This window comes from Triturus cristatus, chromosome 2_2, assembly GCF_964204655.1.
Source record: "Triturus cristatus chromosome 2_2, aTriCri1.1, whole genome shotgun sequence".
Lineage (NCBI taxonomy): Eukaryota > Metazoa > Chordata > Amphibia > Caudata > Salamandridae > Triturus > Triturus cristatus.
Window position 1 is genome coordinate 217,535,062 of NC_140582.1, and position 23,317 is coordinate 217,558,378.

The window sequence follows — 23,317 nt, forward strand, 5'->3', positions numbered from 1 at the left end:
CATTTCCCCCCAAGTGTATCACCAGTATGCCTGGCTCCTGTGCACCTGCCTCCATGGTATGCCTGATTTTGGGTTCTAGCATAGCCCACTTCATGCCTGGGGTGCCGATCCATGTCACTTGTGTACTAGCGGGTCCGCTCTACCCATTCCTGCTTGCCCATCTTGCTGCCCTAACCGCTGAGTGGCCGATCACCCAGACCCTTGTACCTCCATGCAATGAAAAGGAATGCTCAGCGGGTGTAAGGACCCGATAACCCTTCCTTCTATGTGCTGTGCTCATGTTCACTGTAATTTTACCCCTTAACTCCTCCCATCGGGCTTGACCCGTGGCACTTCGGAACATAATTTAACACTTTCTGTTTAAAAGGTTTGTCACCGCACGCACTAAAACATCTACCTCTATATTGCACTCTCATGCCAATTGCAATTCACATTTTCACTTTGCAGCCACCTTTGTCGTTATGGAGGTGTGGCGCCTTGCCTGCGGGGGAAATGCCACGCGCCTTAGTTTTCCTACTTTCCTGGTGACTGGCGTGTGCCCCCGTGGATCTCCATCCCTGCCAATGGTTGAACGTAAAGCTTGTATTTGTCTGATGTCCAACGACCAATGTGTTTTATTCTGTCACGGGGTAGGCATTCCCTGAATGCTGTTGTAGCCTCCCCTATTCTAAATTAATGTGTGGAGTAGGCTCCCTTGGTGTAACCTGCCTTTTTCAGTGTTTGGGCCAAGATTCTGCTGAACTGAAATCTAGTGAGTGGTGTGCCGTCTGCATGTATATGGAAGAAACCTGCTGTGCGTAGGCGTGCTTGGTTGTAGCGCCGCACTATTGCGACTGGGCAGTACCTGCTCCCCTCTAGGTACTGCAGGGTGATGGTTGCGCCTTTTCCTGCCTGATCTGTTTTGGAGCTCCTCACCGTGATGTGCAGCTGTGTTTCCCTAACCTCCATATCCTGTGCTGCCAGTGCTTTCATCGTTGTGTCCCCTTTTCAGTGTGCCACTAACTCGCTGCATCTTAGGGCGCCACAAAATTCAAGCGCAAATGCTGCACTAAACAGTGCTTCTTCATACACGTTGGTGCACATGTCCCCCAGCTCGTCCAGTATCTTAGTCAGCATTCCAAACTCTATTGGAAGCCTGTCGGCTGCCCTGGGCTCTTGTCCACCCTTTTAAAGCTGCCCTCAGCGGGATATTGTTAGTGGGATCCGCCTGGCCTGCTAGTTTGCCGAGATACGCGATTGCTGCCACATGCCTGAATACCTAGGCATGGGATTTTTTGTTGTCCTTTGCCCATAGCACAAATTGCTGCACCCTGGCTTCCATCTCTGCTGGGTTTCTACCATCCGGTCTAGCTGTTACCGACATGAAGGTAGTATAACATTTCTTGTACCTCTCCCTGGTGCTGTGCGCTAGTGCCTGCTCACCTAGGGCCATTAGTCTGGGGTCCACTGCATCAGTCTCCACCAGTCTTCTTGGAAAGGCATCATCACTTTATCTGCCTCTGGGCATGCCCGTTCGAACCTCTCCCACTGGAAACAAGGAAGTGCATCAGCTGCAGTGTTCTTTATGCCTTGCATATGGTGCACGCGGAAGTCAACGTCGCCGTAAAGGCAAGCCTTGACCAGTTCTCTGATCAGGCCTAGTAGGATGGGGCATTTTGCTATCTGGGCGTTGATTGCATGCACTACTGACATGTTGTCAGACCAAAAGGTATCTCCCTATCTTGTAGCTTCCTGTGCCATTGCTTGAGTGCCAGTGTTATGGGGAAGAGGTCTAAGACTGCAATATTCTTTGTAATGCCCTTCTTGTGCCAGGCATTGGGCCACTTCGCTGCGCACCAGTGAGATCCTAATATAGCTCCGAAACCTTTGCGCTCGGATACATCTGTGAAGAGCCTAAGCTGTTGGTTGGTTGCCCGTGGGGCTTGCCATATCAGGGCCCCATTGAAGTTTCTAAGGAATGCAGCCCACAAGATCAGGTCCTTCTTGATCCCCTGATTCAGCCGAACCAAGTGATGCTTCCTGACTACCTTTGTCGAAGCCCTGGCCAATCTGTGAGCAAAAGGTCTACCTGCTGGGATTACTCTGGCAGCAAAGTTGAGCCTGCCTAATATGCTCTGGATAGTCCCAAATTTCTCTGCTGCTAGCCAGAAAAGAGAAATGCCTAGGTGAGATGCCCACCTAAATAGCCTGCCGCCTCCCGGAAGTGCGTCGTCCCTAAGGAGGCGAGATCTTGCACGTGCAGCTGCCCCCTTGCGGCTAGGTGGCCATAGAAAAAATACTAGACCCCTCCAGGGGCAGTGGGTAAATGCTATGGGGCTGTCCCCTCAAGTGTCCCCCCTGAGGGGGGCGTGGCCATCCGCCGTTCTCCCACTGCAGTGCCAATTCTCTTTCTACCAGTAAAAAAGAAAAAAAGGTTAGTGAGGAGTTTCTGGTAGGAGGTTGCATCGGACTCTCTCCATATTACTAGTAACACAAGGAGGGCCTTGACCTCTATTTATATTCCCAAGGCTTCTTGTAATCTTTGTATTACTCCCTCCAAGAATGGCTGCAGTGCCTGGCACACCCATAACGTATGCAGGAACGTACCCCTTTGCCTGCAAGTGCAAAGGCATGTCATCACCTGCGTTGCCTATTTTATGCAACAGGTTTTAGTGTAGCATATTCTGTGTAGTATTTTAATTAGATCAGTCAATTTCTCACTTTTATTGCTACCTCCCTTGGGAATTTCACAGCACCTCTCCAATCCTCATGTATCTCGCCCCCTATGTCTGGTCGCCAGCCTGCCCTAACTGTTTTAACTCGCTATGGGTATTTCTCATCAATGTGCTATATGTGAGGAAGATCGCCCTCCAGTAATTTACTTCCTAGGGGAGTGTCTTCCATGGTTTTCGTACCCGGTGGGATCGTACGCTGCAGCACATGACATAATTGAAGATATTGAAATATATTTGTGTGGGCCCCATTTCACATTCGGAGGTGCTCAAATGGTACAATACCATTGGCATCTCAAACGTCTCCCAAAGAGGAGAGTCCTATGTCATCCCATCATTTAAATCCCAGTAGCTTTGGCATTTGGTCAGATTTTGGACCCATCCATGTGGAGGGGAGGGCGGTTAGGGTCAATCTCTTACCCCAGCCCATTTCTCTACTGAGTCTGCTCCAAGTAGCGATCACTCTCACGGTTGCTGGCAGGACATCAGTCTCCACTTTACCACCATACAACACGTGTATCAGCCTCACTCTTCCAGTACCTTCCCATCTAGCCTGCATGCAGGGTCATCGAGTGGTGCATCCATTCATTCATCCATTTATTCACTACACTTACTTGCGCAGCTTCATTATATTTGCTGATGTTTGGAAATGCTATGCCCCCTGTTATATATGGAGGATGGATAAGGCAATTCTCAGCGGGTCGCCGTCCCATAATAGAGACCTTAGGAGCCTAATAATAGCCAGGAAGAACTTGCTTAATATCGCGTAAGGTGTAATTTGCAAAATATACATAAATCTCGGCAGAGTGATCATTTTAAAGATCGCTGCCCATGGTAGTGCCCTCCAATGTTTCACATCTAGCTCCAACCTACGAAGCAATGGGGACAGATGTCTTCATAGTGCGTGCCCTCTTCTTTAGAGACCCAGAGTACCAGATATTTAAAGCATCGATCTGCAACTGTCAATGGCATGGGGAGGTGTATAGACACTACCCAGTGCAAATAGTCAAGACTTTTCCCAATTTTGTTTGCAGCCTGAATACCTCTTGTAAAACTCAAAGATCTCCCCCACTCTCATTAGGGATATCCCCGGGTCTGCTTGATATAGGAGGACGTCATTCGCATATAGGGATAGACTTTCTTCCCAAGTCATTTCCCATCGCCAGCTCCATATTGTGGCATTAACACTTATCGATTCCACCAAGGGCACTACTGCTAAAGTAAATAGCATGGGAGACAGGGGGCTGCCCTGTCTCATGCCACTCTTTATAGGGAATTCCTGAGATAGAATCCCATTCACTTTAAGTCGTGCCCTGGGGTTCATGTAGAACTACTTAAACCAGGCCAGAAATCTAGGTCCGAATCCCACTTTTTCCCAGAACAGCAAAGAGGAAGGACCATTACACCGAATCAAAAGCCTTATTGGCGGCTAGGGACACCCCGGCCAATGATACTGTTGCCCCCTCTACCGTGCTATATTGTTGTATAGTCGGCGGAGGTTCAGTTTAGTCAATCTATGTGGCATGAGCCCAGCCTGGTCTGGGTGCACCAAGTCTAAGATTACTTTCCTCAGTCGATTAGCTAATACCTTGGCCAGTATTTTGCCATCTGATTTAAGAAGCGAGATCTGGTAGTAGGAATGCCATCTGCCTGAAGGTTTCACAGCTTTGGGAAGGGGCATCACTGCCGCCATGCAGAGGTCTCTGGGGAGTTCACCTTTTTGGTGTGACTCCACATATAATTTGTGTAACAACGTTATAAATCGTACTAGACATTTTCTTTAGGAATTCAGCTGGGAGGTGGTTTGGGCACGGGGCCTTCCCGGCTTGAAGTCGTGTTAGTGCCTTCTGTATTTCCTCTTCCTTCAGATCATTCCAATTCTTGGGTTTTGAGGATTCAAGACTTCAACCAACACCACTCAGCAGTCACCCACAAGTCCTGTATTATTTAGGATCTTTGTAAAGTTCTGGTACCAAAACATCATTCAGTAAAGTACAACACTATTTGATGAACTCATCCAATTCGTGGCCACAGATCTCCCAAAGTTACACCCTATTAAGGAGCAGTGAAACTCTTCTCTTCTGGGAGAGCAGTATTTACAGACGTCAAACACCCAAATCATGAACAATAGATTATATAGATATATATGTACATACACTACGAGAGAAGGTAGGTAATCATTCTAGACCCACTACTGTGGAGGTTGAAACTACATCCAAGGGAACAGGAGCCAATCACCCCCACTAAAGAGATCTCTATCCAAACCAGCAAAGAAAAGCAGAAGATGAAGGCCCCCATGATCTAAAAAACAGGAAGATATCAGCAGATCATATCAATAAATACTACAACATAAGAGCAAAATACCAGCCCTCGGGATGTAGAATTGAGGTATTTCTCGCCTGAACAGAGTGACATATCTTAAACCTGCAATCCACATAGGATTGTGTAAACCAGTGTAGTGAGGAAAGAGAAGGCAGTGCTGAGAACATAGCCTTCACATGCCATGAACCTCCCAGAACATCCTCAAAAATTTTAAAATACAGAAATTCTCCCAGGACACTGACCGCAAATTAGTTCGGGGGTTTCTCATATTGAGACAATACCTCATAGCATTCTACAAATTCCACTTCATTTTCTGAATTTACTCTCCCCTTCAATGAAACAATTCCTGGAAAAGATTTCTTAGATGCACAGCAATACATTGTTTGATGGTGAAGCACAAATTGATCTGCACCACTTAAAATTACTACACACTCATTTATTGGAATCATTTTTTAGCTCATCGGCAAGTTCAGGCAGAGTCCAACTACATCATCTTCATGGGGCTACTTTTAGCCCCAAGGCCAGTGTCGACAACCTATTACTGCCATTGCAGACATTTAGTCATTCATCTTCAATCAATTTTGCCATTTTTTTGCCGTTTTTTATCCATCATGTTTTTCCACTTATAATTTAACTCAGCTTACAATATCCCATGCAAGGAAATGCAATTTCCACTTTTTCTTATGTTCTAGTGGGCCATCCGAACCTCTTCTGAAGAAGGTGTTAAGTCACCAGTGAGCACGCCTCAAGATGAACTGTGTGGTATAGAAGAGAATTAAAAATTTAAGAATACGGAGTGCAACCCATCACATTGATGTTATAGAATTTTCGCCCTACCGGGTTGGCACCCACGTGGATCCAACAGAGTTTCAGCAACGGAGAGTCGAGTAAATGGCGCTGTTCTTTCCATGCAAGGCGGAATAACATTGTTTGTCAAGCAACTTTATTTTTGGAACAGAAGTCAGATGTATACAAAAATGACTAGCTTAAACATTGGATATATCGGCATATTGTTACGAGTAATAATGAAACAAGAGTGCACACATTTAAAAAGTTTTATGGCTTAATTTAACGTTTAGTATGCATTGTGGGAAATGTAGTGTCTCAGGAAGGTTTGTTGATTTTAATAAACACGTGATAGATAGAGGAGGGATTAGAAAGAGCGCGATCAGTTTAAAAAGGGTGGAGATAATTAGATAGGGTAATTCCTTTGGTAAACGGGAGAAGAGGAAGCTTGTGTTACAGCAGGTACGTGCAAGGGAACATTGGTACGATGAAAAGGATTGAGAACAACAAAGGGTGGAGAGAATAATAGGTATCACAAGAGGAAGGGGGAGGAAAATAGTGAGAAATGTGAATAAGAGAAAAGGTGATGTAGACACAGGAACCATAGGAGTGAGGGCCGATGGAGTTATGAAGTATAAGCTGTAAAGAGAAATTTTTATAAAAAGCAGGTTTTGAAAAGAAATGAATGTAGAAGGAGATAGAAAGAACGTGGGACATCTACTGACAGTCACTATACGTTTTTTAAATAGAAGGAGAAACTAAGTGTGTTAATGTAACTAGTTTTGCGATTGTATATCTAATTCTGAAAACACGTCTTTATTGTTCATTTACAGTTACCCCTGACAAAGGGCCCCGAGGGGCCCGAAATGCATTGGGTTTTAATAAACTGCTTTCGACGAACATTGCTCTATTCGTGTTCTTTGAAGAGGTTCGGATGGCCCACTAGAACATAAGAAAAAGTGGAAATTGCATTTCCTTGCATGGGATATTGTAAGCTGAGTAAAATTATAAGTGGAAAAACATGATGGATAAAAAACGGCAAAAAAATGGCAAAATTGATTGAAGATGAATGACTAAATGTCTGCAATGGCAGTAATAGGTTGTCGCCACTGGCCTTGAGGCTAAAAGTAGCCCCATGAAGACGGTGTTAAGTTTGACAACGTGCGTTTGGGCTTGGCACGTCACCAGTGAGCACGCCTCAAGATGAACTGTGTGGTATAGAAGAGAATTAAAAATTTAAGAATACGGAGTGCAACCCATCACATTGATGTTATAGAGTCCAACTACATGCCAATCAATCTTAGCCCCCGTACCAAAAGGGACAGTCCAACCCAACCATCAGACCATATCCCCTCTGAAGATGAACACAAACCACCACATATGTCTCATTATTGGTCCCAGCCTTTAAAGAACGGTGACTTAAGAACAGAAGACACAAAATTTCCCCAGACCAATTGCCAGTAGTTATCAATAATATAGGTTTTCTCATCCATCACCTTTTGTCTTTTACCGAGAGTCACCATAATTTGAATGCTAGTGCTGAAATGTTGGTCACATAGCTTCCTGGTCTGCAGGGACTCAAGTTGCACCTCACTGTTAAGGCCAAATACAGCTAAAACATGACTGAGGTTGAATACATTCCACCTCAGCGCCTTGAGACCCTCACGGGTGTGCTCTACAAATGACTGATTGATTTAAAGAGAACCTGGCCCAGCACCTCGGGATGGACTATTCCTTCTGCAGCTAAGACTGATTCACTTATGGTTATCAGTGTCTGTAATGGTAATGGGGGGGAAAAAGCATCCAAAACGTTCAGATGCTCCTGGACTTCAGCTTGCCAAATATCTGCAACGGTGGAAGTCTGCTTTACTGCCTCTATACACTGCAAGAAGGGTTAATCAAATCATGCCCAATTAGTGATTTACCACACTTGCCACAAAATCGCCTATTTAGTGCATAATTTGCATATTTCAACAAAAACAATGTTTCAGGGTTAAAGGTATCAAGAGTCAATAAAATAAAACACCAAAACGTGGTGCAGCACAGTGGCAGACCCTTTGGAAAGGATAACTGGTCACCTTTGAGCAGCAGGTGGATGTATTCAGGTGTTAAACTGGCACTTATGAGGTTAAACCTTTGTTCAAATACAAATAATGTACATTAAAATGACCAAATATCACAGAAAGTGGCACATTTTGCCACACAACCTGCATTTTCATGCTGCAAAATGTTGTCAACTTCATCAAATAATTTGGCCCTCCATAGCAACATTATTCATTCCAGTAGGCCTGATTACAATGGAGTTTTGTTCCTTGATCTAGTAGGGTAGCACAAAATCTAGGTGTTACAGGATATTATCAAACCCCAATTACGCACACTACTACAGTCTACAGTGATGCTTGTACGCCACTCATCTACTGGCTCCACAATTTCTAGAATTCAGCGCTGCAGCTAATGTTCTGTTTTAGGAAGCCATGACCATCTCCAAGACAGACTTGGTCCCATTTCAAAGAGGGTTCCACCACGCATGCCATTATCACACATGCACTACAACGAGAACCATTAGAGTGCGGGGAAGGTTTTCACATATTTACAAGGGGCAGCGCTACAATGCGTAGGGAATTTACAGCTCAGGTAAGTATACGTAGGAGTGCCAATAGTCTTTTAGGCTTTGGGCATGGGTTATCTTTTGTAGTTCAAAGTCGTTTTTTAGTAGGGCTCGGGCATTTTTTTTTCAGTGAAAAAACTGAGATTAAAGTAAAGCTATATGTTGGTCTTCTAATAATAAAAACCTTCCATTTTAAAACGGGAAACATCACTGAAATTCACAAGTTAAACGCAATTAACAGAAGTATAACTTGCACAACCGCAGATTTCAGAAGTACCCTCTGATGTAACATGTGCAGTCATAAGCAGAGCACATAGCGGGGCAAGTTATACTGATGTCATTTAAGTAGAACTGTTGAATTCAATGGGGGTTTTTTGGGTTTAGAATTAAAGTTTTTTTTTTATCATTTGAAGACTTATGTATAACTTCATTTCAACCTCTGTTTTTCATCGAATTTTGCAATTTTTTTAACATAAGGTAATATCTTACTACAATACGCTTGCAGCCAATCCCCGCGTTGCACAGCCTGCTGCCAGATTCTGAGCCCAGGACTTACACCCAAACAGCCACGGGCAGCCACCCCCTGCAGCACACGGCCTTTGGCCATACACAGCGTGGGGTTGGCCCCTGCGTTTAAATCCCGCAGGCAGTCAATCCCACTGTTAGCGGGTAACCAGCCATAGAGCCCCCACCCCACATTCTTCCTTTTTTTATTTTTTGAGTCCTGTGGGACCCCGCCTCGTAATGACCAGGGGCTAAGCGTACCATATCATACCCCCTACTATACTATTTTTTTTCAAGTTAAAAGGAGACTGGGGCAGAGTCCAGCAATGGCTGCCACAACATTTTTCATGTTGCTGCCAGCTAATCACGTTGTTCGGTCCTGTGGTACCATTCAGTTCCAGGGGACCGAACCGGTCAATAGGGGACAAAAGCCCTTGCGACTAATGAGGCAGTTTAAAAAATATATATATATATTTGTGGTCCCACAGGAGCCCGGCAGGACCAACCATCTATGTGTTTTTTTAAAGCATAATTTCTCAAAGACAACTGAATCGATTTACACCAAATCACAAAAAGCACACTTTCTGCATAAAGAGCCAGCTTTCCGACAAATTTGATGTCATTCTGTTCAACCACTTTTTCTGTATTTTGTAATTCCTCCTAAGGAAATGCATGGGGGGGGGGAAGGGTTTAGAGAACCCAGTTTTCTCAGTCTCCGCTTGATGGATCAGCCCGAATATTTCCAGGAAGGAGCTAGTCCGTGCTAAAATGCATATGCTCTCTGTGAAATTTGTATTATGGATTGGTGTTCCCATGATTGGCATATTTGATTTCCTGGTAAGCCCCTAATAAAGTGCACTGAGTGTGCCAGGGCCTGTAAATCAAATGCTACTAGTGGGCCTACAGCACTGATTTTGACACCCACATGAGTAGCCCTGAAAAGGTAACTCAGACCTGCCACTGCAGAGCCTGCGCGCAGTTTGTAACTGTCATGTCGACCTGGCAAATGCACCCACTTGCCAGGCCCTAACCTTCCCTTTTCTTACATGGGAATCACACTTAAGTTAGGCCCAAGGTACCCCTGTGGGCAGGGTGCAGTGTATGTGAAAGGTAGGACATGCCCTGGTGTGTGGGGCATGTCCTGATCATGAAATACTGCCAATTTCGTTTTCCACTATTGCAAGGCTACCTGTTCCCATAGGATAGAATGGGGAGTTTGCTTATAACATTTTATAAACATAACTACCCCTGGGAACAAGGTAGGAAATTCAAGTTTAGTATGCCTGGACTCGGAATGTTAAAATGCATCTTTTAGTAAGGGTGATTTTTGCATTCTGTGTTTGAAAATACCACTTTTAGAAAGTAGGTATTTTCTTGTTTAGCCATCAAGTGTGCCTCTGCTGGGTTTGTGGATTGACTGTCTGGCTCTGGAGTAACAGGGGCTGGGTATGTGCCGTGGTTTCAGAGAGTCTGGATGAGTCCGCGCTGGGCTGAATAGACATGGGCTGCATTCAGAGTAGTGGGAGGAGACTTACCTAGCACCTGTATAGGCCCGGTATGCCTTGGACACTGCTGTCTCTGCCTCCTGCAGGGAAGCTGGGCCAGAGAGGACCAAACTGGTTAGGACTAAGCACAGACACTCTCTGCCTAAGAGGACAAAGGAATTTGGAGTATAAATATTGGGGCCCAAACCCCTAAATGTTAGAACTCTTTTGGAACCAAGAAGACTGCCAAGAAGAAGAGCGGGAGAAGCTGTGAGTAGAGACTACCACGTTGCTGTGTGCTTTGCTGTGTTAGCATGCAGTGGCTGCTTCTGTCTTGGGCAGTGAAAGGACTGGACTGAACTTTCTGCAACTTCCTTTTTGTGAGTTTCTCCAAGGGCTTGAGGTAGAGCTTGCCGCCTGTTCAAGAAGTCTCAGGAACAGCAAAGACTTCAAGTTCTTCTCCCCTGAGCACTGGGAACTGTGTGTTTTTTGCTGCAACAGAAGAAAAACAACCAGACGCCATCTACGACGCCGCTGCCGACTCAGTGTCCTGAAGGCACCGCAGAGGGCACCGCCGCACCACAACCCTGGTCTCAACGATGCCACCACCTGACGCCACCACCAAGTTGCTGCTTCCACCACAACCTCTAGGCACCGCACTCCGCACCTCCTCACTTCACACCATCGCCCTGGTATCCCAGATGCCATTCCACGCTGCCATCGACACCGCTGCTTGCACCGTGGTTAGAGGGCACCGCTCGTAAGTTACATGACACACCGTCCTCATCCCGCACTGCAGTCTTGGCCTATTGACGCCATCAACTCCAGTTCGTCAGCCGACAACAGTGTTTCAGCAACGACAACGCTGCTTGCATCGTGACCTGCCAGCACCGCGACAAACACTGCACCAATTTGCACCGCAGCCCTGGTCTCAAGGACGCCGCTGGATGACAGTCACTGAGCCGCTGCCTGAACCGCGACCTGAGGGTGCCGCACTGCTACACTTCGCACCGCAGCACCCAACACCGGCACTTTCAACTTCAAATGCCAGGAGTTCAATCTGCAACGTGTGTGACTTCAAAGGCCCCAAGACTCCTCCACCGACCTCTGGAACAGACGCCTGCGGACGCCAGCCTTTCGGGGCTCATTGAGAGGTCTTCCCGACACCGTAACTGGCCCACGACGCCGTGGTCAGCCAGAACTGTTTGGATTTGTTGTTCACGACGCTGTGATAGCTCCGTCTGGGGCTATCTACTTCAAGCAACTTTATGTCAAGGTTATTGTGATCACTGAAGATTTCTAAGTACTGTATTGTGGATTTTTATCGTTTTTGGTCTTGTCATAAGTATATAAAAATATTGGATATTTTTCTAGACTGGTGTGGTGTCCTTTTGTAGTGCTTTCACTGTGTTACTGTTGGTTATGTGCAAATGCTTTACACACTACCTCTAGATAAGCCTGACTGCTTGTGCCAAGCTATTAAGGGGGTGAGCAAGGGTTATTTTAGGAGTGTAACTCCCTTATCCTGACTAGAAGGAAGGGTCCCTACTTGGACAAGGTGCAAACTGTTGCCGACTAGAGACCCCCATTTCTAACAGGGGGCATGGCCTCTGAGGACCTCTCAGCAATCCAGCTGTGTGGGTCTTACTGGTGATAACAGGAGAGCTAGTTGGCCCCCATGGGCCCTCAAAAGTCAAGGGGACTTCATCCCCCAACTAGTAGTGTGCCAGGAGGAGCATATGCAGAGTGGTGGAGAAAGGGCGTGTGGCTACCGAAAACCTCTCAGCAAACTCACTGTGTGGGACTTTCTGGAGGTAACAGGTGGGGTAGTTGGCACCCAAGGACCCGCAAAAGCATAGGGGGCTTCATCTCCCCACTAGTAGTGTGCCAGGAGGCCCCCAAGGACATCGTTGGGGGCCAACTACCCCTCCTGTTACCTCCAGTATGTCCCACACAGCGTGATTACTAAGAGGTCTTTGGAGGCCTCGCTCCCTTTCTCCACCACTCTGCAAACCCAGCTCCTGGTGCACTACTGGTTGGGGATATAGTCTACTTTACTCCTAAGGGAGCTTGGGGGCCAAGAAACCCTCCTGATACTTCCTGCAAGTCCTACACAGAAGGATTCCCGAGAGCTGGTCGGAGGCCCGCCCCTTTCTCCCCCACTCTGCAAACATGACTGCTACTTAAAAAGCCATAGGAATTCACGGGAAAAACCAAAGGTTACAGGGACGTTATAGTTAGAATTAGCATTTGAAAAACCTTAGAAATTTACAGAAAAAACTAAAGGTTACAGGGGCGCTATAGTTAGGCTCAGATTTCACTCGTACAAAACGGATGAAATTCAGTAGTTCTAGTTAACTATAACTAGAGCCCCCGCTGTGCACTGCATATGATCTCACATATTACATCACTTATGACATGGTCAGTGATATCACTGATGACATCACTGATGGCATAATCCAGTGACTGAGTATTCACATACCAAAGGTTTTGGTAAACAACTTGATTTCCAGCGCGCAAATCCCTTATTAATCACATTTTGCAACTAGGAAAATGTCCTGAGTCAAATGTTTCAGTAATGTGTTGCATACTTTTCAATGCATTAAGAGTTCATCCACCCTCCAGCCACAGAATACAGGAGATAAACTCCAGTGTTTGAGAAACTATTCTTGCTCTCCTACTTTTGCCCTTCTAAACCAGGGGCTTCCAAAAGGATCTGACTGACTTCATTACTCAAACACACAGATTCCTATACCATACTATTAGACAGGCCAGCCTTAAGGTGGTCTTCCCCCAAACTTTTTGCCTGCTTACCTCCACTTTTTTGCGGACTCTTTTTGTTCGCCTTAGGACTCTGAGCACTTTACCACTGCTGAACAGTGTTAAAGTGCATGTACTTCCCCTCTAAACATGGTAACATTGGTGTATACAGAATTGGCATATTTAATTTACTTGCAAGTACCTTGTACAGTGGTATACCATAAACCCAGGGCTACTAATGGGCCTGCAGCACTGATTGTGCCACCCACACAAGTAGCTCTTTAAACATGTCTGAGGCCTGCCACTGCAGAGCCTGAGAGTGCAGTTTTACTGCCAAGCCGACTTGACATTAAAAACCCCTTGCCAAGCCTTAAACTTCCTTTTTATTACACATTATTGACCCTTAAAGTAGGCCCTAGGTAGCTCATAGGGCAGGGTGCTATGTAACTAAAAGGTAGGACATGTACTCCTAAGTTGTGCATGTCCTCGTAGTGAAAAACGCCTACATTCGTTATTCACTACTGTGAGGCCTACTCCTCTTGTATATTAACATTAGGAATTCCTTGATACACTTTTTTAAGCTGCAATTCCTGGTTAGAGAGAAGTAGCTGTATCATGTTTTATATCTTTCATATGGTAATAAAGAAAAATCCTCTTTATTGGTAAGGTTGGATTTCATATTACTATTTTAGATATGCCACTTTTAGAAAGTGGACATTCCTCTGCTCTTACAGCGCTGTGTGCCTGCAGCCTGTCTCCAATAGACCAATAGTCCAATTGCATTTAAGTTTTAGGAATGTCGAAGAGCATTCAGTTTATTCTTCCTTTTTTTCGTCCCACCTTCGCTTGCTTGGTGCATGAAGATCTAAGATTCAAGAATATGTTTTTTCACTTTGGTCTAATTACTTTATGAATGTAAATAACAATTAAAGCATACTTGCAAACTGTGACTACGTGCCTGCTTATATCAATGTTTCACTACAAAACTATGCAATTGTATTTGTTTAACGGAGCATATGGATCTCAGACAGTGAGCGAATTGTATAGGGTCACTGGAAAGTACAAAAGTTTGTCCTTGTCCCCCACCAGAAATGTATTGTCTCCTATACCCTGGTCTTACAATAATAACCCACAAGCAATGCGAGGTGGCCCTAAGGTGATGAGACGGTGCTGTACAAAACAAAATGAACACATTTTGCGGAGTACTGTGCTACCTGCTGAACAAGCGTTTCAATGCCTTGTCAGGGGTCGTAAGCGATATATAAATATATTTACGATTTTCTAAATAACCCTACTGTGCATCATTTTTTCTTGACACATTGGAAGGTTAATGGAGTAGCCCCAAACAGTGAATATCTCACCCATAGGTAAGCACAATAACACAAACAAATATCCATACAGAAATATATACACACATATATAAACACACACACATATATATACATACATATATATAAATATACACGCACACATATATATATACACACACATATATATACTATATATAAATATACACGCACACAAAGGTAAATCACATCGAATAAAAAATACTGAAAAACAATCCATTTTGGGCAACTACCTACGGGAATGAGATGCGTGGGTTGCGATTCCTCGAGTTTAATCCTCAGCCAATCAAAATCCTGGTACCTTCTGCGTACCGAGTACTCCGGCAGGTCAAACTCTGCCCTGGTGGTCTAAAAATAGTAAGAGAATGAAAACAAGGTTAGGCTGTGTTCTCCACTTCGAGGCCGCAAGCCTTCCCTCTCCCCTCCCTGGTGAGCCGCCAGCTAGCAGAGCTGTTCTGTGTGCCCTGCACGCGAACCTTGACAAGCAGAGGGTAAACTCAGCTCAACTCCAGGTGGGGGGGGCTGGCATGCCGCAGAGGAGTGAGGGGGCGGGAAGCTGAGGGGGCGGGAGGTGAGGCAGATGTCTGATTTGCTTGAAACAGTATCTGAACAGGTCAGGCAATATATATACCGGGCGCTTTAGCGGTATCAAAACTAAAGACTTGTTTGGGCGTGAAGCACAGTGCAAAATATATAGGTATCTATATCACCAACATTATTCTTATGCGAGAACCGGAGCACTTCCAATTTTATGTTGAAAATATTTTTATTAGGTTCCCACAAACGAAACGAAACAAAATAGGTTCTACAAGGTTAAGAGACTGGCAGCGTTTCCACAGTACATAACGACCCCTTCGAAGCCATAATGTCACCATCATGAATCGCTTGCAGTCCCCGCCAGCCCACTCCACCTACATGCAACGGAGGCCTGCAAGTATCAAATTCTATCTCGTAGGGTTCATAGCCATGGCCAGCAAGAAGCAGGCGCCATTTCACCGTGCCTGCAGTCAAATCGGTGCCACCAACTTTGTATGAGGCAGGCCATCCGAGGGTCTAGACACTTCATGTCTCACACATTAGGACCTGGTTAACACGTTCCGGAGCACTACATTTTAGACAATAAACACCCACCCACATCATCAGTTGTGGCACATTTTTTGGCATACCACAGCCTTCAAACTCAACTGCACAAAGGGTGGTGTTGTATGGATTTTAATGTTTGTGCAGAGCTGGAAACTGATAGCACAAGATGCTGTCGCGAACCTAGCAGCGTGCCAGCTGTGTTCACGGTAGCATGAGATGGGCATGGATGCTAGCTGTACACCAGTGCAAAAGGTGTAAGAGAAAAATAGCGAGAACAACGCGCAAGTGACACAAGCATGTGTGAGGAGACTGGTGCAACAATACTACTGCACTGGAGGGAAAAGGGTCAGAGCAAAAGGCAGGCAGAGAGGAAACAAGGGTTCTGTTGGTCAGCAAAGAAGCAATCCTGCGCAGGGCAGTGTTTTTTTAGCTCTAGAGATTCTAGGCTGGGCAGCAGAGTGGGATGGCAGGCTGCATCACAGATACATCAATTAACAGAAGTTAGTTCACTAGAATGCACAGTGTCCTTTATATCATCCAGACAAAACAAAGGAAGAGTGCATCTTCTCAGGAAAAGAGCAGGCATGCAGAATCAAAATTGATTCTTTAGAAAGCCCTCACTCACCAACCTGGTTGGTGACATGCTTCATCATAGGACCCCACCTGGAGAGGCCGAGTGCCTCCCTGGTGTGCTTCAACGCCAGAATTACTGGGGAGCAGGTTAGTGTTGTTTGAGTGATAAGTGGAAGTGGGTGTGTGGTGGTTAAAAGTGCCTAGATTGTGTCCAAAAATAATTTTATTAGTTGGCCAATCAGGCACATATAAAAACAAGGTGAGGGATATATAAACTGAATAGATTATTCAGCTATATCCCGTTGTGCGTGGTCAACATGTTTCTGCCTATATGATGCTATTAATCAGGTATTCTTCGGGACCAAAGTGTAAACCTTAGGCCCACCCTAACCTGAGGTCATAAGTGTAAAAAATCTTTAAAATCCTATTAAATTAGGTGTACCTCATATTTAGAGGAACCAAAGTATAAGTGTGGTGTAATACCACGGGGTCCGGTTCATAAGGGTTGCAGCAGGTATCGAGCGGGTGCCTGGCTCTGACGGCGGTGTGCCTACTTGCCACCACCCCCCTTCCAAGACCCATGGTGTGATCAATTATTACAAGAAGGAGATTTTTACCTTTGGAGTGATGGGTGGTATCTAACCAGAGGCAGTTAGTGATTTAGACAATGATTTTAGACTAGAGCAATGGTTCTTACCTTGTGATCTGGGACCCCTGGGGGTCCGTGAAGCCTACTAAAGGGGTCTGCATTTTGATTATTAATCTGCTATTATTTAATTTTCTAAAGTGAATATAAATACCAAAGCCAAACGTAAAATTGGAAATTAAGAAACTTTCTGAAAATGTGAACAAATTTGAAATTGGTGGCTAAAAATAAAGTTATTTTCAGATTGATTCATTGAAGCAGTGCAAGTGCATAAAACAGAATATAGTGTGGGCAATGAGTGGCCTCAAATGAATTTAGACAAACTCCAACCTTGAGATTAAAATTAGAATTTTAGATTTTTTTGTGAATTAAATATTTAATCAGTTGCATAACAGTTTGATTAATGCTTGTTTCTCCATTGTTTTGCACTTCAAATCATGAGAAAATTCTTAGGTCAGGGTCCCCAGGTTCCACTAACGATTCAGTAGGGATATCCGGGATCAAGTAATGATTAAGCGAGGGTACACAGAAGTCAAAAGGTTAAGAACTACCGATCATGCAATGTGATATCCAGCTGTGATGTTTGGTCGAGAATTTGTGTCAACTTTGAGCTGTAAGGTGCACTTACAGTCACACATCAATATGAAGCAGTACTGCAACCAAAATACCAATGTGTGCAGGGACCACAAGGCTAATCAAAATGAGGTAATTAAATTATCAGTGGAAATCATAAAGCAAAGAATAGCTATGACATAAAACCAATTTGAAGTCCTAAGACTACACAAGAAAGTGACACTACCTGACTAAAAGAAAGCCTGATCACCATTGAGGCTTGGATGTCTAAGCTGTACCTAAAACTCAGACCCGAAGACAGTTTGTGCTAATCACCAGCAGCAACCAACACAAATGTATATAGGAACACATCTCAGTGATGAACCTGGACAGCCTCACCCCACAACTGATTAACAGCATCAAATCACAATAACTTCACATCAACACCACACTCTGCATCAAAACACATAGCTTAAAAAAAAAGACAAACCACCTGGCACCAACTCCTGATGCTCTACAAATTCAAATAATTTTGCCTCTAGCAAGGCTTCAGAACAGCCAAACAGGCCCAGGTCTTTTCTTATCTTAACAGATGGAAGGCCCTTCTCACTGACGCACTAAAATCACATCTGACCCTCATGAAGAAAGTCATCATGCTACCGCCAAGAACTCCCCACAATGGTCACTGCAGCCTGCCACACCTCCCATCTGCTGCAAAACGGCGAATATGAACAATCCACCAAATCTGGCAAGCAAGTTAAGATGTACAGTGGACTACTAATGCTCGCAGTAGCAATCTCAGAAGGCATAAGACAAAATAGCAGGACGGAGAAGACAAGAGTGCAAACCTTCTTTTATCAAGCTCTCAAAATCTAGATTTCTCTTACGACTGAGATCCCTCACTCCTGTGCTTCAGGAAGGAACGGAAGATCCTCTTACAGAAAGATTTTGTTCACATATCACCCTTCATATCATGGACACCTCCCCCCGTTGGTAACATTTACTTATCCCAGCTGCAGTCCTTTAACTCAACTGCCCTCATCTCCACCTTTGTCCTGCATTTCATCGCTTTGCAGCTAGGTTTACAATATACAACTCACCATAAACCCCAACAAAAAACAGACTAGGCAATGAAACAGACAGATGAGTAAAAAAGCAGAGAAGACATCAATGCAAGCGAACAACGCTCCAATGGCAAAAAAAAGACCTTATTATTGGAAGAATTAATAACAAATCAATACAGTTCAAGTGGATATTTCGGAGTGCATTACAAATCTTCAGAACTATGTTTAATGAACAAACTAATGCCAATGAGGAGATGAAGGTGGTAGAAACAGCTAGGATCCACAGAAGATGCATTAAGGATAATAAAATTCTATCTGAGCATAGCCATAATAATAAGAACAGAAAACACTAGAAAGTGGCTATAAAACGCTAGGCCAAAGGACTTTTGTAACATCGTACAACGGTTAGTTGAAAATTATATAATGCGCGTTAGCTTCCGTCAACATCTGACTGTGGTTCAAAGAAGAGTGTGCCACACCCAAAGAGCGATTTCCTTCAGATAGCAGAAGAAATCATAAGAAATACTTGCAAACACCCAACCTAAACATTCTAGGGGCTGGATAGTTATATATTTTTTTTTCCAACTCTTTTTATTAAACACACATTGGCAAATAGTACAGCACAGAGGATCGGGCAAATTGTACATCACAGTACAGCTGGGTGGAAGGATATACACACATTACAAAGGAGAGGAACATTACGGGGAAGTGGGGTCTTCTTGTTCAGCGCTGCGAGGTGGATTGCAGATCTCTCCTCTATAGCTATCGAACAGGCCCCAGATATGTGACCACTTCCCGGGGCACCCCCTTGCAATATACACTGTTTTTTCTCTGAACATGCACCAGTCAAGGTTCCTTTCCCAGGCTTCTAAGATAGGCGGATGAGTAGCCCCCCACAATTGAGCAATATTTCTTTTGGCCAACAAACCCAAGAGTGGCCCACTGCGTCTGGGAGGTGTTCAGATTTGTGGGCTCCCATATGTTTAAAAGGCATCTCCTAGCCTCTGGACGGAGGGAGATACGCAACACCTTGCTGATTATGTCGTGCACTTGGATCCAATAAGAGTGGACATGTGTACACTCCCAAATTACGTGCATGAACGTATCGGTGAGGCCACATTGCCTCTTACATTCACCCGTGTCAGCCCACCCCATGCTCACCAATTGGGGTCCCGTTCGCTTGGGTCAGGAGTACAGAGCTCTACAATAGCTCCCTCCTGGAAGGAGCCACTTGTCCATGGCGTAGCCTGGGTCGTCTGTGCGACCAAACGTACCATGGTTGATTGCCGCCAGCGGGGTGGCCCAGTTGTATTTCTTGATGTTTGGAAGACCGATTCCTCCATCGTACCAGTTTAGTGTTAGTTTATTTAGTGTGATTCGAGGTCTGCCATCCTATAATAGGTCCCTTTGCTCCAATGGCAGTGTTCCTGCTTCTCTAGATTCTTCAAACATTGTTTTTAAGTAGGGGGCAAGTTTGTCTGGCCTAAGTTTATACAGCTCGATGGGAAGCCCGTTTGGGCCCAAATCTTTCCCTGAGTTTAGTGAGCGGATTGCTTGGGCAATCTATTCCGTTGTAAGGGGGCTATCCATGTAGTCTCGGTCATCAGGGGAGAGACAGGGGAGAGACAGGGGAGTCTAATGTCGTGAAGTAGCTCCTGCGAGTCCGCCTCTGAGTGGGGAGATACTGTCGTATAGACTACTTGGAAATGATCAGCGAACCTGTCCACTATTTCCTGCAGTCCTGTAATTGGGACATCCCCCTCTATTCTAAGCTCCGGAACCAAGCGGCTCGCCCATTCCCTCCTGTCCAGCCATGCAATAAGTTTCCCAGCTTTATCCCCCAGATCATAAAGCCTTCCGTGTTGTTCCCTGCTAATGGGCTGGATAGATTATTAATTTAAGGTACCGCTCTCTCAATGAGCACAGGATTGAATCCACCAGTGTGTTCTTATAGTTTTAGCAGGCTTGATGCAAGCTCACTATGTCAACTCTGTGCTATAAGACATGCTGCAGGTCCTCTGCCACCTTTGATGAGAACAAATAATTCAAGCTGTCGCCCCAGGCTAATCACCACACTTATCACTGATTGCCACAACTATTCTTAGTCTCACATCTGGGAGGACCTCTCAAATTTGGTGTCTGCTTATGGACTCCTTCAGCGACAAACTTCTTGGCGATATTGCATTTTAAGTTTTATGGTTAGGTCTCCATTTGTTTGACAGGTCATCTCACACCACCACTGTTCAAGGAACAATTTTCCATCTTAATTTTACAAAGATTATGATTTATTTGTGTAAGGTGGTCTGATTCAGTTTTTTTCACAAAGTTTGGCAAAGTCAGCAGCCTTCTGTCACTATTTATTTCTGCGGCCGATTAAAAATGAGAACTCTTTCATAAGGACTTCTCTTTTTCACTGGCTCTCAGATATTACGGCTGTTCAACTTGCATAATCGGGCTTACATCTTCTGGTCTCAAGCATTTAATTTGTTAGATGCAGACTAGTTGTGCAGCCTTACATAGGTTTTTCTGCAATAATCCTAGGATGCACGCTTTGGAGGTAGACATCCTGGGCTACAGAAATTCCACAGGCTACTACTTCTATTGATAAAGCAAAGTCGCTCTTCTGTCTTTTTAATAATGGCCTAGTTGAGTCACTAACCACGGAGGTGGACATTGACGCCCCTAAACTTGCGAATCACAAAATTCCCGCAATGATGTTCGCGGACGATACTCTCCTTCTGTCTAAATCGCCCATGGGAATTCAAAATTTCCTTAACGATTTAGGTTCTTTTTGTAGGAACCGGGACTTGGAGATCAACCTACAAAAAAACAGATATATGGTTTTTAATGCAAGTACTAGTACCCGCCCTAATCCCCGCTTAGATGGAAACCCGCTAGAGAGGGTCTCCATCTTTGAGTACCATGGGATCATGCTTACAGCAAAACTGCATTGGGGTGCGCAAATCCAGAAAGCAAACCTAAAGTTGGCACAGTCGACGGGGGGCCTAACAAAGGTATATAGGAGCTGTTCCCATAAAACCATAAGCCCGGCAGTTGAAATCCACAAAGTACAAGCTGGGGTGCTGCTCTGTATGGTGCCAAAATATGGGGCCACCGCCCCCTGGGCTCCTTAGTAAATATTAAGAACTCTTTCGCCAGGCAACTCCTTGGTCTTCCCCCTAGCTCCCCTCTTATACCTCTCAGCATGGACCTGGGGATTAGACCAATCTCATATGAAGCTGCCCTCAGACCTCTTTTATTCTGGCGTCGTTTGTGGAGCACCTCTGAACTGTCAGCTTATAGGGAGAGCTGAGTGAAGTGTTGAGGCTTCAGGGTACGGGTAAACTCGCCTGGCTGGTACACATTAGGAACACCTGCGCTGCAATAGGGAGAGGTAACCTGTGGACCAATGCAGAAGAAACCTGCCTTGCTACGCCTAGGAATACCCTAGTGGAGAGTTATAGGGAATACAAATGAATACAGGCCACAGTGAATCCCTCAGCTGGTTGTCTAACACTTGCGTTTTTACAAGTTAAAGACCAATACAGACTAGAATCGGCTCTGGATGACATTCAGCCATTCTTGGACAAGAAATTATACCTTCAGTTTAGACACAGGGTGCTCCCACTGCGCATATTCACCAGTAAGTGGGCCGACCCATCTGATCGGGGTTCTCCAGCAATATAGAGGAAACAGATATCCATGTATTTTTCATCTGCCAAGGATATAAAAGGGCAAGGAGGCGCTGCCTCTGCCAGATATGTGGAAACCTGGGAGTCATTGCAGAGAGGCATACAGGCTATTGAAATATGACACACACCCACCCATTGTGTTTTCTGTCTCACGTTTTTTATTCTCAATGTGGTGTGTTCCTAGTGCCATTTTTAAGTCATCTCTCTAGCGTGGGACAACACACTGTATTATACTTTCCACAATAGGCCCTGTTTTCAGTTTCACATTTGGTATCATTTTAAATTGTAAGTAGCCATCTTAGAATCATTTTAGAAAAAGGTTTTAACTATAATGCTCAAATAAGCTATTGTCCATTCGTCTTTGTACGATTGTCTATTGTTGCTAGATTAGGTTATGGTCACACTCCGCCTACATACGGGCCTTTTTATGAAATCAATTTTCCAGATAATGTAATTATCCCTAAGATTGCCCGTATGATGCACAAGCACTTTATTATTTCATAGATTGCCTATATGATGCCCAAGCACTTTATGACTGCTCTATTTAAACAACAACGTGGGGCCGCGGCCTGAAGCAAAGGGACAATGGAGTCATGATCCCCTAGATTGGCCGTATGATGCACAAGCACTTTATCATTGTCTCACTTAAACAATAATGTGGGACTGTGGGGTGAGTTAGAAGGTCAATTGAGATGATAATGGATTATGATCATAAAACATGTGTCTATTGTGCTAGTAGGCGTTTCTTCCAGGGCAATGGTTATGACAATGCTATGAATGCAATGTTGCTCTTTTTAGTTCTGTTTTTAACCAAATATAACGTAGTCTGTTTATCTGTGCTTTTACGGCCATTTTTGGCCCAAATAAAGTTTTCTGATAATGATGATAAAGCAATCCATGTTATCTCTTCAAGACCTCATAGGCCACTTCGCCATCACAGCTATTTTGTATCAGGGATCACCCATTTGGGTGAGACAGTAAGACCACATTGTCCTTCCTGCTTCAACCAAATAATTAGTATGTGTGTGATCTGGAGCAGCGGATCTGAGCCTGTGGTCCTGGGATCCCTTGGGGGTCCATGAAGCCTACTCAGGAGGTGTGCGACTGCTTAGAAATTTACATTTTAGCAGATTAATAAAGTGTATAAAAATAAGGAAGCATAATGTAAAATTAAAAAATGTAAAAC

At 44.7% G+C, this 23,317-nt stretch overlaps 1 protein-coding gene across 1 annotated transcript in view; it reads right to left on the reverse strand.

The window, feature by feature from the left end:
• The window catches only part of SNX30 (sorting nexin family member 30), a 234,057-nt gene that overhangs the window by 57,265 nt on the left and 153,475 nt on the right, over positions 1-23,317 (reverse strand). The window contains exon 3 of the mRNA XM_085641260.1: positions 14,759-14,869. Coding sequence (XP_085497386.1) covers positions 14,759-14,869 — 111 coding nt within the window. The remainder of the gene's footprint in view (positions 1-14,758; positions 14,870-23,317) is intronic.